The 13,496-nt window shown below is 54.4% G+C and overlaps 6 protein-coding genes across 6 annotated transcripts; 4 read left to right on the top strand and 2 right to left on the bottom strand.

The window, feature by feature from the left end:
* Positions 1–425: 425 nt before the first annotated feature.
* N7510_006090 (uncharacterized protein) lies at positions 426–2,421 on the bottom strand (the record flags this gene model as incomplete). Its single annotated transcript, XM_056978016.1, has 2 exons — positions 426–1,828; positions 1,881–2,421. 2 exons carry the CDS (start codon positions 2,419–2,421, stop codon positions 426–428), a joined length of 1,944 nt encoding a protein of 647 aa, XP_056834048.1.
* A 1,153-nt stretch (positions 2,422–3,574) lies between these two features.
* Positions 3,575–3,826, top strand: N7510_006091 (uncharacterized protein; the record flags this gene model as incomplete). The annotated part of the gene is made up of 1 exon (XM_056978017.1): positions 3,575–3,826. One exon carries the CDS (start codon positions 3,575–3,577, stop codon positions 3,824–3,826), a length of 252 nt encoding a protein of 83 aa, XP_056834049.1.
* A 772-nt stretch (positions 3,827–4,598) lies between these two features.
* N7510_006092 (Rab geranylgeranyltransferase subunit beta BET2) lies at positions 4,599–5,818 on the top strand (the record flags this gene model as incomplete). Its single annotated transcript, XM_056978018.1, has 5 exons — positions 4,599–4,697; positions 4,873–5,047; positions 5,097–5,548; positions 5,596–5,720; positions 5,776–5,818. The coding sequence occupies 5 exons, from the start codon at positions 4,599–4,601 to the stop codon at positions 5,816–5,818; spliced, it is 894 nt and encodes a 297-aa protein (XP_056834050.1).
* A 496-nt stretch (positions 5,819–6,314) lies between these two features.
* Positions 6,315–7,982, top strand: N7510_006093 (uncharacterized protein; the record flags this gene model as incomplete). The annotated part of the gene is made up of 1 exon (XM_056978019.1): positions 6,315–7,982. One exon carries the CDS (start codon positions 6,315–6,317, stop codon positions 7,980–7,982), a length of 1,668 nt encoding a protein of 555 aa, XP_056834051.1.
* A 455-nt stretch (positions 7,983–8,437) lies between these two features.
* msh3 (mismatch repair protein MSH3) lies at positions 8,438–11,862 on the top strand (the record flags this gene model as incomplete). Its single annotated transcript, XM_056978020.1, has 2 exons — positions 8,438–10,321; positions 10,372–11,862. The coding sequence occupies 2 exons, from the start codon at positions 8,438–8,440 to the stop codon at positions 11,860–11,862; spliced, it is 3,375 nt and encodes a 1,124-aa protein (XP_056834052.1).
* A 952-nt stretch (positions 11,863–12,814) lies between these two features.
* On the bottom strand, positions 12,815–13,340 carry N7510_006095 (40S ribosomal protein eS28; the record flags this gene model as incomplete). Its single annotated transcript, XM_056978021.1, has 3 exons — positions 12,815–12,876; positions 13,042–13,125; positions 13,280–13,340. The coding sequence occupies 3 exons, from the start codon at positions 13,338–13,340 to the stop codon at positions 12,815–12,817; spliced, it is 207 nt and encodes a 68-aa protein (XP_056834053.1).
* Between the last annotated feature and the right edge of the window lie 156 nt (positions 13,341–13,496).

The following is a 13,496-nucleotide window of genomic DNA, read 5'->3' on the forward strand; positions in this document are numbered from 1 at the left end:
AATGAACATGCGAAGTGCAAGCGGGGATATCTGAAGATGCCGGAACATCAAAGCACAATTTCATGAGATGGACTGGTCGCGCTGGAAAGTAAAAAAAGACGAAGGCACGAACAAATAGCTGAAGAAGAAAAATTGTCCACCAAAACAGTAAGTACGTTGAGAAGAAAAGATCAAAATATACAAAACGATGCGAAAAAAGGCCAAAATAGGACCGTGGACAGAAATCGATGAAACAGGAGACGCCAATATGCACTGTCAATGCTGGTTCAAGGGCCAGAGACGAGGGAGACCAGCCGAACCAGAACATTCCAGCCAGTGGTCTGTTCGGATCCAGTATATACCCCATGAGCGGACCAGCCGAACAAGAAGTATCTCGGCCAAGAGCCCAAGTAGACGGGAACCAACACCCATCATCAAGAAGGGTCTTATATTTTGATAGGAGAAAGCGGCGGGCCAAGTTCTGGGAGGTGAGAGGGATTGCGACCGTGCGAGGTGTCGATATCCTTGGGCCGCTGCTTACGGCTCCGTGAAGTGTTCGGACGAGAAGATGGTTCCTCCTCGGTATGTTGGCTGCTGCTGGAAGACGAGACAGCGTGTTCATCACCGGTGGAATTTTGCGCGTTGCCCTGTGCCTTCTCCGTAGCAACAGAAGCAGCAGCCTTCTCCTCTGCGGCCTGTTGCTCCTTCTCGTCCATCTCCTTTTCTTTCTGGATGAATTCCTTCTCGGTCCAGCATCCCTGCCAACAATTTTTCCAGTCACAGACCAGGAAGTTGAAGCAGAAAGCGTCCATCTTCATACAGGGCTGGAAGCAGATGCACAGGTTGCGGTAGTCCATCTTGTTCTGGTCCACGTACGAGTGGAGGAGGTTGAGGTGGCAGGTGATGGCGAAGAGGAGGTAATAGTTGTACGGTGGTAGCTTGGACAGCTCATCCTTGAGCAGCTGCGGGGCGGTGGTAGCACCCTCGCACTTCTCTGCGATCATGTCCTGCGTCGCCTTGGGAAAGAGCTCGTCAGGCAGCTCACGGAGCCAGGCCTTGAACATCGACCCGATTATGTTGATATCGTACAGATCAGGGACGTCAAAAAGATCAATATCCAGCTCCGAGTCGAATCGCCTCTGCCAATGCTTCACCTCTCGGCCACTGCCAGGAACCCGATACAGACCTTCTTCCTCGCAGCCCTTGAAATTGAGATAATCAATACAGCGGTAAGGTAAGGCAGGCATCCAGAACTCGGTCTTGTCTCTGCAGTCTTCGAGTTTCTTCGCAATGCGGGTCTTGCGCGCCTGCTCAATCAACGGCAGGTTGATCACGGAACAGACATAAGTGTCATCGGTGAATAGCTCGCGCTCATTGGTGCTCCCACTACGTGTCATCTTGCCGAAAAATCCCTTTCCGGCCTTGCCGAGGCGACCGGCGGCACCGGTCGAGGATTGTTTCAGGTTGTTGAACAGGGCAGCAGATGCACCAGAGACTTGGCTCAAAGAGGCCGATGTGACCATAGATCCGCCGTAGCTCCTCTCTTTTCGGAGAGTAGCGCCGCTGGACTCCGTCGTGGGCGTTTTCAGTGTTTCTTGGACCGGACGATGATCCAGTCGTGGGAGTGCAGACTGTGGAGGGTTCTGCGTGTTGCTTTGGGTCCGAAGCTCCTCCAATTTCGCCAGTCCGGTTGACGGGCGTCGACCAGCTGCTTTGTTGCCCGACGACTCATCCACACGGATAGAGCGAGAGCGCGTGAGAAGACTTGCAAAGCGCGGCTTGCTCTTCTTTGGGGCCGCGGACTCCGTATCCGTGCCGGCTTTTCTGTAATCGTTTTGCATACCCCTCTCTGACGAAGCGTTAGACACAATGGCCAGCGGCAAAGATGTGAGATTGCTTACCCTTTTCGTTATCAGCTGCCCGAGCAATGGTTCCTGGCAGATCTGGGGTCGACTCGTATGACTTGGGCGACATATGCGCCTTGCGATCTCGAGAACTACCCCGGCTCTTTGGGGGTTCGGTCGTCGAATTCTCGGAGCTGTCGGACCGGTGGGCTCTGTGAGACGACTTGGGTGCTTTGAGATTGCCGAAGAATGACCGGGACGCATCTCGACCATGCTTCGGCGCGGTAGGGAAATGCTGCGGAATGGCCGTGAAGCCAGGTGTGGGAGGAGGCTCGGTTGCTTCAGCGGCCGAATCTGGAGAATTGGGCAAAGAGGGGCTGTTCGGTTTGCTGCTCGACTCTTGGGTGACGGGACGGATCGTAGCACCCTTGACGAATGTTGAGCTCGACGATGACTTGGGCGAACGAGGCGTCCGCGGACTCGGTCCATCCGAGCTCTGGCCCCCTGGGGTCAACGGAGACGCTACTTTTGCATTGCTCGACGCCGACTTGGACGAGCTGAGGTCCAAGTTGGGTACGGGCGAGTTCCGGGCCGGCATCTTGAGAGTCGGTCGAGCGAGCGTGGAGAGCCTCCGAAAAAAATTGATATATGATCCGAAAGGAACTCTTTCCGTAGGCGTCAAATCGTAAATGCTTTCGCCAAATGCGATCCTGTCTGAACGACGATTCGGTCAGCATGACACTCCGACAAGGCATCTAGGGGGGTGCCGATAGGGGAGGAATGCACCTGGAACATTCTGGACCGTGGTCCTTGTTCCTCGCGATTTGCACAGGGACTCACTTTTAATATTTAAACTCTGTGCGATATCGCGGGATGAAACCCAGCCTCGCCAATATGCCCCCGCGAGCGGTCAGAGGGCTCGGGATTAGGGGTCTGGGCGTTCAGACGAATATAGACTATCGAGGGAATGGGATCTGCCGGATTCTACGGTCAGCGAGGTTACTCAGGACACATGCTCACAGGAGGAGCCCAAAAAAGACGAGGGGGGCCCGGTGAAACCGCAATGACATATGCAGGGGGGATGCGCCACGGGAGTGTCCCAAGAGCGAAGCCACACGGGTGGTGCTACTGGGATGAGGCATTTGTCTCTTGATGTGGATGCGCCAACTCCGACCGTTGGACGACAGGAGCAACCATGTCGAGGGGGTTCCAGGGCCAGCAGCGGAGAGCACTCACCGGACCGATTCCCTTCATGATCCGATCCAAGATCTCGCAGTCGAGGAGGGAGGGAGGAGTTGTGGGAGTGTGAAGGAGAGCAAGGTGTCGCTTCCCCCTCTTTTTTCGACTGGGGTCCAGTGATCGGCAGAGTTGGATTCGCACCGACAGACCAACTGGAGACAGATGGAGAGGGAGGACGGATCACGGAGAGAGAGAGAGAGAGAGGGAGAGAGATAGGAGAGAGAGAGAAAACGAAAGTGAGTGCCGTCGAGGGTAGAGTGTTGTGACCGAGCCAAAGAAAAAAAGGAAAGCAGGCGACCAGGACTGCAAGTCACACCCTCCTAGCGCAGGTGAGATAGCGACTAGCTGTCTTTGTCGAGCGCTAGTCAGTCTCCGGTGTATCTTATCCGACAAGCAAAGACCAAAAAGGGGGAAGAAGAGAGCAAGGACAGAAAACACAGGGAGTACACCGTTGATAGCACGTCACCCATGGGCCAAATCCGAATGGATTATTGTGACGATGGGTCGGCATCATGGCTCCATTTCGCCCATTTTGCCATCATGATCGTCGAGCGATTGCATGTTTGGGGTCCGTTCAATGGTACTGCCCAGGTACTGGGTACCTTCCTGACGCTAGGTCCCAGTGTGCCTGGGCGGGTACAGGGTACGCCAGCGTCCCCACTGACTCGGAACCACTGGGTCTGGCAGCTGGAGCCACGGGTGGGATGAGATTGGCCGATGGATTGTGCCTGGCGTCTGCCGGGCAGTACAATCGGGCGGATTAGATTAATTCTGAAGGAGTTAGCTGTATGTACGGTGGTGAGGGTTGATTCGTGTTCTCGTTCTCTCCCGGCTCTCACTTCGACTACGGCGGCCGCTAGTTGATGTGAGACACGCCAGATGTCAACGAGATACAGAAATAGCAACACCCATCTGAAACTGACCCATCCCCGTACCTTTGTCCATTTGATTGACCCGGTCGCATCCCAACCCACACTGCAATGGTGACCGTGGCTCCCCTCCGTCAGTAGTGGATATCATGGTTCGTTTACTGCATTGGTATGGTACGGTGTACCTCTAGTGGCCACGCTAAAATTGTCACTGTCCACTGTGCACAATGAATCCTTCCACCCCGGCCACCTCCGCTCGTTGCCTGTGCGTCGTAGATCGAGATGCAGAATGCAGGGGGAGCAAAGAATGGAAGGATGCCGACGGATGACCGAGGTGAATGTCAGTGTCTGTAACCACGAAGGAGCGATCCGGGAATCATAGTATTTCTGCACCGCATCCTTCGAGTGTCCCCGTTCCATCCGTGTTTCAAGACCGTTGCACTACAATGGGCGGTGGGAGTTGGCGAGTCACGTGACCACACAGCTTTCCTTCTTTCCTTCCGGGCCGGTCGAGAGCTCCAGCCACAACCACCCTGGTCAATGATGACCGCATGAATGATCTTGTAACAACCTTGGACAACCCATGGACAAGTCCTGTGGCTCGTTGCCTGTTCCGCACGCCCCGGATTACTACTGACTCCAACTGACCATCTAACCCCCCCCCAAAATGTCCCTGGTGTCTGGTCCCGGCAGGGCCGGAGGCAGCCTATCCAGCCAAGACCTGTGTACTGCGAAACATGTGGCTTACATCCAAAAACTGGACACTGTGCGTGCTCCTTTGCTAGGCAGAAAAACAACCCGGAAACGATGATTGACGGTGAACCATTAGAGGAAGGACGAACTGGAATATTGGCTGACGGAGCACCTGCGACTCAATGGCCTGTACTGGGGCCTGACGGCTCTCCATCTCCTGGGCCACCCCCGACGCGCTGCCTCGGCAGGAGACCATTGACTTTGTGCTGTCCTGCCAGCATGATAATGGCGGCTTCGGCGCCGCGCCGGGCCATGATCCACACATGCTCTACACCGTCTCTGCGGTGCAGGTTCTGGTGATGCTTGACGCGGCACACGAGCTCGAGAAGAGAGGCCGAGGGGGCAAGGAGAAAGTCGGATCGTGTACGGTGCTCTTTTCTGCCCCGCAATGCCTCTGCTAACTGAATCCCAGTCATTGCCAATCTGCAAGATCGGGAAACAGGCTCTTTCATGGGCGACGAGTGGGGCGAAACCGATACTCGCTTTCTCTACGGCGCTCTCAATGCGCTGTCGCTCCTGGGTCTCTTGAATCTGGTGGATGTGCCCAAGGCCGTGGCCTATGTCCAAAGCTGCGAGAATTTGGACGGCGCCTACGGAGTCCGTCCCGGCGCGGAGTCTCACTCGGGCCAAGTGTTCACCTGCGTGGCCGCATTGGCTATTGCAGGGCGCTTGGATCTGGTGAACAAGGACCGGCTGGGGACGTGGTTATGTGAACGCCAGGTCGACCAAGGTGGTCTCAATGGCCGTCCCGAAAAGGTCGAGGATGCTTGCTACAGCTGGTGGGTGGGATCCAGCCTTGCTATGATTGATCGACTCCACTGGATCGATGGCAACAAGCTGGCTGCCTTTATCCTGAAATGCCAGGTCAGTCATCTCGATTGAGGTGTCGGGTCCAAGTTAACACCGTGCAGGATCCAGAGGCAGGCGGGTTTGCCGACCGACCAGGCAACATGGTGGATGTTTACCACACTCATTTTGCCATTGCCGGATTGAGTCTATTGAACTCTCCGGGCATTCAGGAAGTAGATCCCATTTAGTAAGTTTTTCCGTCGTTCTTTTTTCATGGACTGTGCTTGCTAACTGCCCTTCAGTTGTATGCCTAGAACAATCACATCTCGATGCTTAGCGCGGTGATCAAACTGTTTGCTTGTCTTTTGTTTATTCCCTCCCATCCTCCTGCCATCTAATAACCCGTGAATGCCCTTCTCCATGGCTCATGGGATACAAGGCAGGAGAAGAGCGATGTCCACTTTGACTTATTTCCGCTTCATATCATCCCACCATGGCCTGACCATCGGCCGTTAAGACATTGTGGCACATACTCTAATCCAGTATCCATTATCAATTCACATGCAATATACTTGATCCCGTGACCCGCTCGCTTCTTGTACTTGTAGATGTGAAGTTGAGGCAGGCAGCATCACCCGCACCCGCGCCTTCCCTGTGTATGCGTGTGGCCCTTCCTTCCCATCGTCCTCCCTCTCTCACTCACTCTCTGTGTTCATCCTTCCTTCACTCCCGTATCCACCGGGGAGTGTCTGGCTTTGTTGGTCTATTCACGTTTTGATTTGGTCAATCTCGCTCACCATCCAATATCGCAGTTGGCTCATCGGGATCCTGCCTGGACACGATGGAGACTGCAGCCCTTCAATGCATCATCTGTCCGACGCAGCCCAACTTCAGCGACAAGTCGCACCTGTTGACGCACGCTGCTTCCAAGGCCCACCTGTCCCACTACTTCAAGCTCCAGGTCCGCAGCCAGAATGAGTCTGAAGCCGTGGAGACACTCAATCGGTACGATGAGTGGTTCAGGGACAACAGTCTCGCCAAGCTTTTGTCCGATCGCATGACTTTCAAAGAGGCTCGCAAACGGAAGTCGCTGGGGAACGAGACTCCCAGCGCTCAGGCACCATCCACCAAGAAACAGCTCCTCAGGGCTCCACAAGTGGCTCCCAGTCCGCCAAAGACTGCCCCTCTGCCTGATTTCTTGGATCCTCGTCTTGCTGCTCCGTGCAAAGGAGAGCCGGACACAGATCAATCGATTTTGGTCCCAGTCATCGATACCCTTACAACAGACCCTGTGCGGGACCCGACGCGGCACAAGGTATCGAAGCCCAACCCGTTGACCCAGGATGATGGAAATGGATCTGCGGACAAAACCACCCCGGCCGTGCCAGTTACGCCAAAGCGCCCACGGAACAAGAAAGTAGCCAAACGTTTGCTCTTGACAAAAGAGGACTCTTGTGGTACATTTGTCGATCACCCCGAGCCAGTCGATGACATCGACTCTGACAAAGAACGATCCGACGAAATGACGCGGCTCAAAGGGGTTCTGTGGCCCGGAATGGACCTTTTTGATTCTGCGACGAAGCAAATGCGGCGCATGCGAAATCAGAAGAAGGGCGAAGAAGTGCTGAAGGTGATGGAGATGAAGTCTCTGTGTGTGGAGCCTACGGAGCTGGTCTTTTCGCCCAAGGGCACCTTGCGGAAGGAGCGTGAGATCACCGGGAATATTGAAGACTACAGCCCACTGAAAGGAGAGCGCCCGACTCACAAGCCCAAGCCGCGTTTTGCACGTTCCAGGCGTCGTGTCCTGCGTCAAACCAACCTCAATGTGAAACTCCGGGACCGACAGCGGACCAGGAAGGCTGCTTTGCATGACTCCAGTTCTGATCCTGAGGAATCAGCTGAGGAGAGTGCGGAGTCTCCGAGTCCCATTCGTCGCCACAAGGGTCTCGACTCACCTTCTGGCTATGATGGTGAGCTCGGCTTGACTATGCGAGCGTTCGAGAATATTCCTCGCAAGGGCTTTGCCATCTTCAACGACGAGGAAAACCCCTACAAAAAGGCCATCACGGACAAGCGTCCCGAGCCTAATATGCAGCTTGACACTCTGACCCCAACTCGCCTTGTTCTGGGTCATAAACTGGACATGCCTAGCCACAATGGCTCTGTGGCCGATCGTGCTTCTGCTGGAAAGGAAAACATTGAGCCCATTCTGAACTCGCAGGGCCGTGTCGACACTCACCGATGGCCGTCTCCGTTTGCCAAGCGCCGTTACCCCAGTGGATATGCGTCCGGCTATCTCGACGAGCATGACAAGTATGGGTATCGACCCAACCCGCTCCTGGCTCCCTCGCCAAAGCTGGCTTTGGTCGAGAACGATGCATATGGTGGGAATGTCACTACTCACCATGATGACTGGTCTGCGATTGTGCGTGCTGGTTCGCCGGATGGAACCATTTCCGGGAACGAAGGTGACTTTGGCCCACTATACCTGGATGGCAGTGCCAACTAAAAAAAGCAACTGCTCAGTTTTCATATTATGCTGAGAAACGACGAACACGATTGACGATGAAGTATGGATACAACGACAACGACTTTAAACCTTGATAATGGTTGCATGCCGTACTTTCTGTGGATTCGGTGAACGAGTCACTATTTATGTTGGTGCTGAGTGTGGGCTCTTCACTGCCTGGGAATTGGTATTCTTTCTCGTGGAGGTGTATGACAGACATTGTGTAATTAGCATGATTAGTCCCTGTATGAATACTCTTTGTATGACCTGGCCTTCTATACTTGTCGTCGGCCTCGATTCGACGTGTGGGCCGCTGAGTCAGCTCCATTAACGCGTCTGCGGCGCGTCAAGGCAAATGAAATGCGGAGTGACACTTCACATCTGGCACGGTTTCGTTTTCGTCCAGGTCTGTCTCCCAGACCGCTGAACAATAGTCTAAACGGCTATCCGACATCATGGCTCCACACTCCTCCCCATCCTCCGCGCCATCACCATCTCTGAAGCGCAAGCAACCAAGCATCTCGAGCTTCTTCACCCCAAAGCCATCTTCAACACAACCACCCCCATCCTCCGCTCCCGATGCCACACAAGACAAGCGACCTCCGAAACGGCCAGCCTCGCCAGCTGAGAAGAAGACCAATGGAATCCAAAAGGAGAAGGCCATACCTGAAGAGGAGGAAGATGAGGATGATGTCGTTGCCCCGGCCCCGAAACGAGCCAAGACCAACGGCACCGTCGATGAACACAGTCGAGAGACAAACCTGCCCGTGAACCCCCAACTTAGCAGCCGTCAGCGAGCAGATCTCTTTAAGTTCCAGAGCTCTCCCGCCGGCACGCCAGCGGTCCCGGAAGAACACGAAGAGGATGACCAACGAAAGAAAGAAAAAGAGAAACTGCACCAGAAGTTCGTCCGAAAACTCGGCGGAGTTGACTGCATGATCGGGATCGGAAGCCGTATGACAACCGACACCATCCCCGGGGATGGCGAGGAGGGCGCCGAGGCAGACGAAGACGACGAGCCCGCTCCTCCTCCGCCGCCTGCCAAGGGCAAAAGCGCGGCCAAGAAGGGCGCCGGCAAGCTTACGCCTCTCGATAGGCAGGTTATTGATATCAAGTGTAAACACGCAGATACTGTGCTAGTGATCCAAGTTGGGTACAAATTTCGCTTTTTTGGAGAAGATGCGCGCATAGCGGCGAAGGAGCTGGGCATTGTTTGTATACCTGGGAAGATGAGGTTCGATGAACATCCCTCCGAGGCTCATATGGACCGGTTTGCCTCTGCCAGTATCCCCGTCCATCGGCTGCACGTACATGTGAAACGACTCATTACCGCGGGTCACAAGGTCGGTGTGGTGCGCCAGATTGAGACTGCGGCTCTCAAGGCGGCGGGGGAGAACCGCAATGCGCCTTTTGTGCGTAAATTGACCAATCTGTACACGAAGGGCACCTATGTGGACGATGTGGAGGGCCTCGAGGGCCCCGCGCCAGCTGTTGGAGCTGCCTCACCAACAACGGGCTACATGCTCTGCATCACCGAGTCCAACGCCAAAGGTTGGGGCAATGACGAACGGGTCCATGTAGGGATCGTTGCTGTTCAGCCGGCCACTGGGGATGTGATCTATGATGACTTCGAGGATGGGTTCATGCGAAGCGAAATCGAAACGAGACTCCTTCACATTGCACCGTGCGAGATCTTGATTGTTGGGGAGATGTCTCGGGCGAGTGAGAAGCTTGTGCGGCATCTGTCCGGTAGCAAGATGAATGTTTTTGGTGAAGCGGTGCGGCTGGAACGAGCCTCGAAGAAGAAAACTGCCGCTGCCGAAGCACACAGCCATGTCTCGAGCTTTTATGCTGGGAAAATGAAAGCCACGAGCACCGACGAGGATGTGCAGGCGGCGAAGCTGCTCCAGAAAGTTTTGGATTTGCCCGAACATGTCACCATCTGCTTGTCAGCCATGATCGAGCATTTGACAGAGTATGGCCTGCAACATGTCTTTGACCTGACGAAATACTTCCAGTCATTCTCAGCCCGTTCGCATATGCTTCTCAACGGAAACACATTGGTCAGTCTTGAAATCTTCCAGAACCAAACCGATCATTCTGCAAAAGGGAGTTTGTTCTGGACATTGGATCGGACGCAGACACGATTCGGCCAGCGCCTGTTGCGGCGGTGGGTAGGACAGCCTTTGCTGGACAAGGCGCGGTTGCAAGCGCGGACCGACGCGGTGGAGGAGCTTACAAGTCCTGCTGTGTCCGGCCCCGTGGAGAGGTTGAAGGCGCTCTTGACAAAGGTCAAGAGTGACATGGAGAAAAGCTTGATCCGGATTTATTATGGCAAGGTATGTGGTTTTAAGGCCTTTTCAACATTCATACTGACGGTTGCTCTCAGTGCACTCGGCCTGAACTTCTCAATGTGCTTCAAACCCTGCAAATGTTTGCAACGGAGTTTGCACATATCAAGTCCCCATCTGACACAAAGTTCAAATCTTCTCTGGTAGGCGAAGCAATCGCCTCCCTGCCAAGCATCGGGGAAGACGTCGTTCGATTTTTGGATATGATCAACCTGCAAGCCGCCCGGAAGGACGACAAATACGGCTTCTTTCGAGACGACCAAGAGACCGATGACATGAGCGAACAGAGACTCGGCATCGCGAGCGTCGAGCACGAACTAGAAGAGCACCGCACCGTCGCTGGTGAGCGGATAGGGAAGAAGAAAGTGGATTACGTCGCCAAATCTGGGATTGAGTACTTGATTGAAGTCGATAACAAATCCAATTTCATCAAGCGCGTGCCAGCATCGTGGGTTAAAGTCAGTGGGACGAAGCAAGTTTCTCGATTCCACACCCCGGACGTGATCAGGCTGCTGCGGCAGCGCGACCAACACAAGGAAGCGCTCGAAGCTGCATGCGACAAAGCTTTCAGCGCGCTCCTGGCAGAGATTGCCACGCAGTACCAGCCCTTCCGCGACTGCGTGCAATCCCTCGCAACCCTAGACTGCCTCCTGTCTCTCGCAGTCATCGCCCAGCAACCGGGCTACATCAAACCCGAGTTCACAGAACACCCATGTCTCAACATCTCGCAGGGCCGCCACCCAATGGTCGAGCGCCTGCTCACAGACACCTACGTGCCGAATGACACACACCTCGACCACGACAGAACCCGCGCGCTCCTCGTAACAGGCCCAAACATGGGCGGTAAATCGAGCTACGTGCGCCAGGTCGCCCTGATCGCGATCATGGGCCAGATCGGCTCCTACGTGCCCGCCGCATCCGCCCAGCTTGGCCTCCTAGACGCCGTCTTCACCCGCATGGGCGCCTTTGACAACATGCTCGCCGGCGAGTCCACCTTCATGGTCGAGCTCTCCGAAACAGCAGATATCCTCAAACAAGCGACCCCGCGCTCGCTCGTGCTCCTCGACGAACTGGGCCGCGGCACGTCCACTCACGACGGCGTCGCCATCGCCCAAGCTGTTCTGGATTACATGGTCCGCTCCCTCCGCTCTCTGACTCTCTTCATCACGCACTACCAGCATCTCTCCCGCATGGCCCACTCGTACCCCGACCATGCCCTCCGCAACGTACACATGCGCTTCACCGAGTCTCCTGCCAAGGAGCCCGGCTCGGACGACGAAATTACCTTTTTGTATGAAGTTGCCGAAGGCGTTGCGCACCGGAGTTATGGATTGAATGTGGCGCGTCTCGCGAATTTGCCGGGCGCGGTATTGGATGTGGCTCGCGAGAAGAGTAAAGAGTTGGAGATTTCTATTCGCAGGAAACGGTTGGCTGCTCTTGTTGGTGCTGTTGGGGGTGTTCTCCAGGGCAATGATGATGCTGGGGAGGGATTGCTTGATCGGCTTGTTGCTGGTGCTGAGCAGTTGTAGTTGTATCTCATGTGGGAGTTGTGAATTCTCTCGTCGCAGAGCATACCTGGAGTATGCATGTATTTGTATGAAGGAGTCAGGGAATATCCATGTATGCGACACTCTACCGTTTCAGGCACTACTTGTAGGCGTAGCCTGGATGGTACTTCCAATTGACCAAGTCCAGGGCTTGATGGGACCACGTGACATTTTTGACAGGAACCATGCCGCCACCTTTAGATCCAACGTCGATCCAGATTGACTGCGATAAATAGCCTACAGTTTACACCTACAACAGTCCCAGCCGTCAACACAGCAGGACCCAGGGGATTTTTTCAAATTTTTTTGCTTTGCATTTCCACTGCTCCTGTCGTCGGTCCGGACGTGGCTCGAAACTCGGGATGTTTTGCCGGCCAAAAAAATAAATAAAACAAAAGATAGCACATCACAACCTCATATGTCGCATTGAGCCCCATGCAAGCACGTCAATTGACGTGTGTATGTTGTATGTAGTAAAACACCGGAATCGAAAACCAGACCAGACCCGACAGACACACAGAGCAAGATTCCCCTTCCATCTCCACACAACCTCGATTTTCGTTTCTCATGCTTTTTTAAAGGGTAACAAACAAAAGCGAACAAAAACATGTCTTCTCTCTTATTGCTCTCATTCATCTGCTCTCTCCCGCTCGGAATTTGTGCTCCAGTCGTAACTTCTCAGAACTTCGGGGTTGCCGAAGTCACGCCCCAACCTAGATCAGCAACATTACATTGTAATCGAGAGATGCGAACTAGGCGGGCCGGTGGCGTAAAGAGATTTCATGAGGGGGCGATGAAGTGGATGGTGAAAAAGGAAAAAGCGGTTCAGCCGAAGAACGATAGAGACTAAATACCGGGCGAGAGGGATATGCGAGAGACGAGGAGAGATAGGAAAGAAGACATGGCGCGAGCGAAACGTCGCTGGGGAGGCAGTTTAGCGGAGACGGCGGGCCTCGCGCTCGGACTCGAGCAGGCACAGGATGTCGTCGACCTTGACTGGTGAGTAGAGAAGAGGATATGTTAGCCATGATGTTTTTCTCTTTTCTTCAAGTTTCTGTGTATGTTCCCCAGATCCCATGTTTTTGTTCAACCACAAGACTCCCTCCTCTTTTGTTCGGGTTCGATAATCCTCCAGACAGAAAAAAAAAAGAGATCGCATACCTGGGCCCTTGACGTTGCGGATGATGCTGCGCGAGGTGTCGTCCATGAACTCGACGCGGACCTGGGTGACACCACCACGGGAGCCTAGACAGCAAAAAAGTCAGTATTTCCAGATCAAGAACGTCATGTTTCGTCTCCATTTCTTGTGCGGTTGTCATATTTAGGCCAGAACTGCGCCCACAATGGCTCACGGCGGATCGTGGATTCAACGAAACGGGAACTCAGGAAGAGCACGTACCGGTACGGCCGAGGACACGGGTCACCTTGACGAGCTTGACGGGCTGCTTAGCGGAATCCATCTTGGAGAGGAGGCGAGGGCGTTGAGTTCGGAGGGAGTGCGGGAGTTGGTGGTGGGTAGACGGGGGTGAGGAAGAGTTGATGGCGATGGATGATTTTGTGCGATTTTTGGGTTGGGCAAATTACGCGAGGCTGGGACACCTGAGCCGTCAGGCAGA

This window comes from Penicillium lagena (genome assembly GCF_028827675.1).
Source record: "Penicillium lagena strain IBT 129212 chromosome Unknown utg000003l_segment0_segment0, whole genome shotgun sequence".
Taxonomy (NCBI): domain Eukaryota; kingdom Fungi; phylum Ascomycota; class Eurotiomycetes; order Eurotiales; family Aspergillaceae; genus Penicillium; species Penicillium lagena.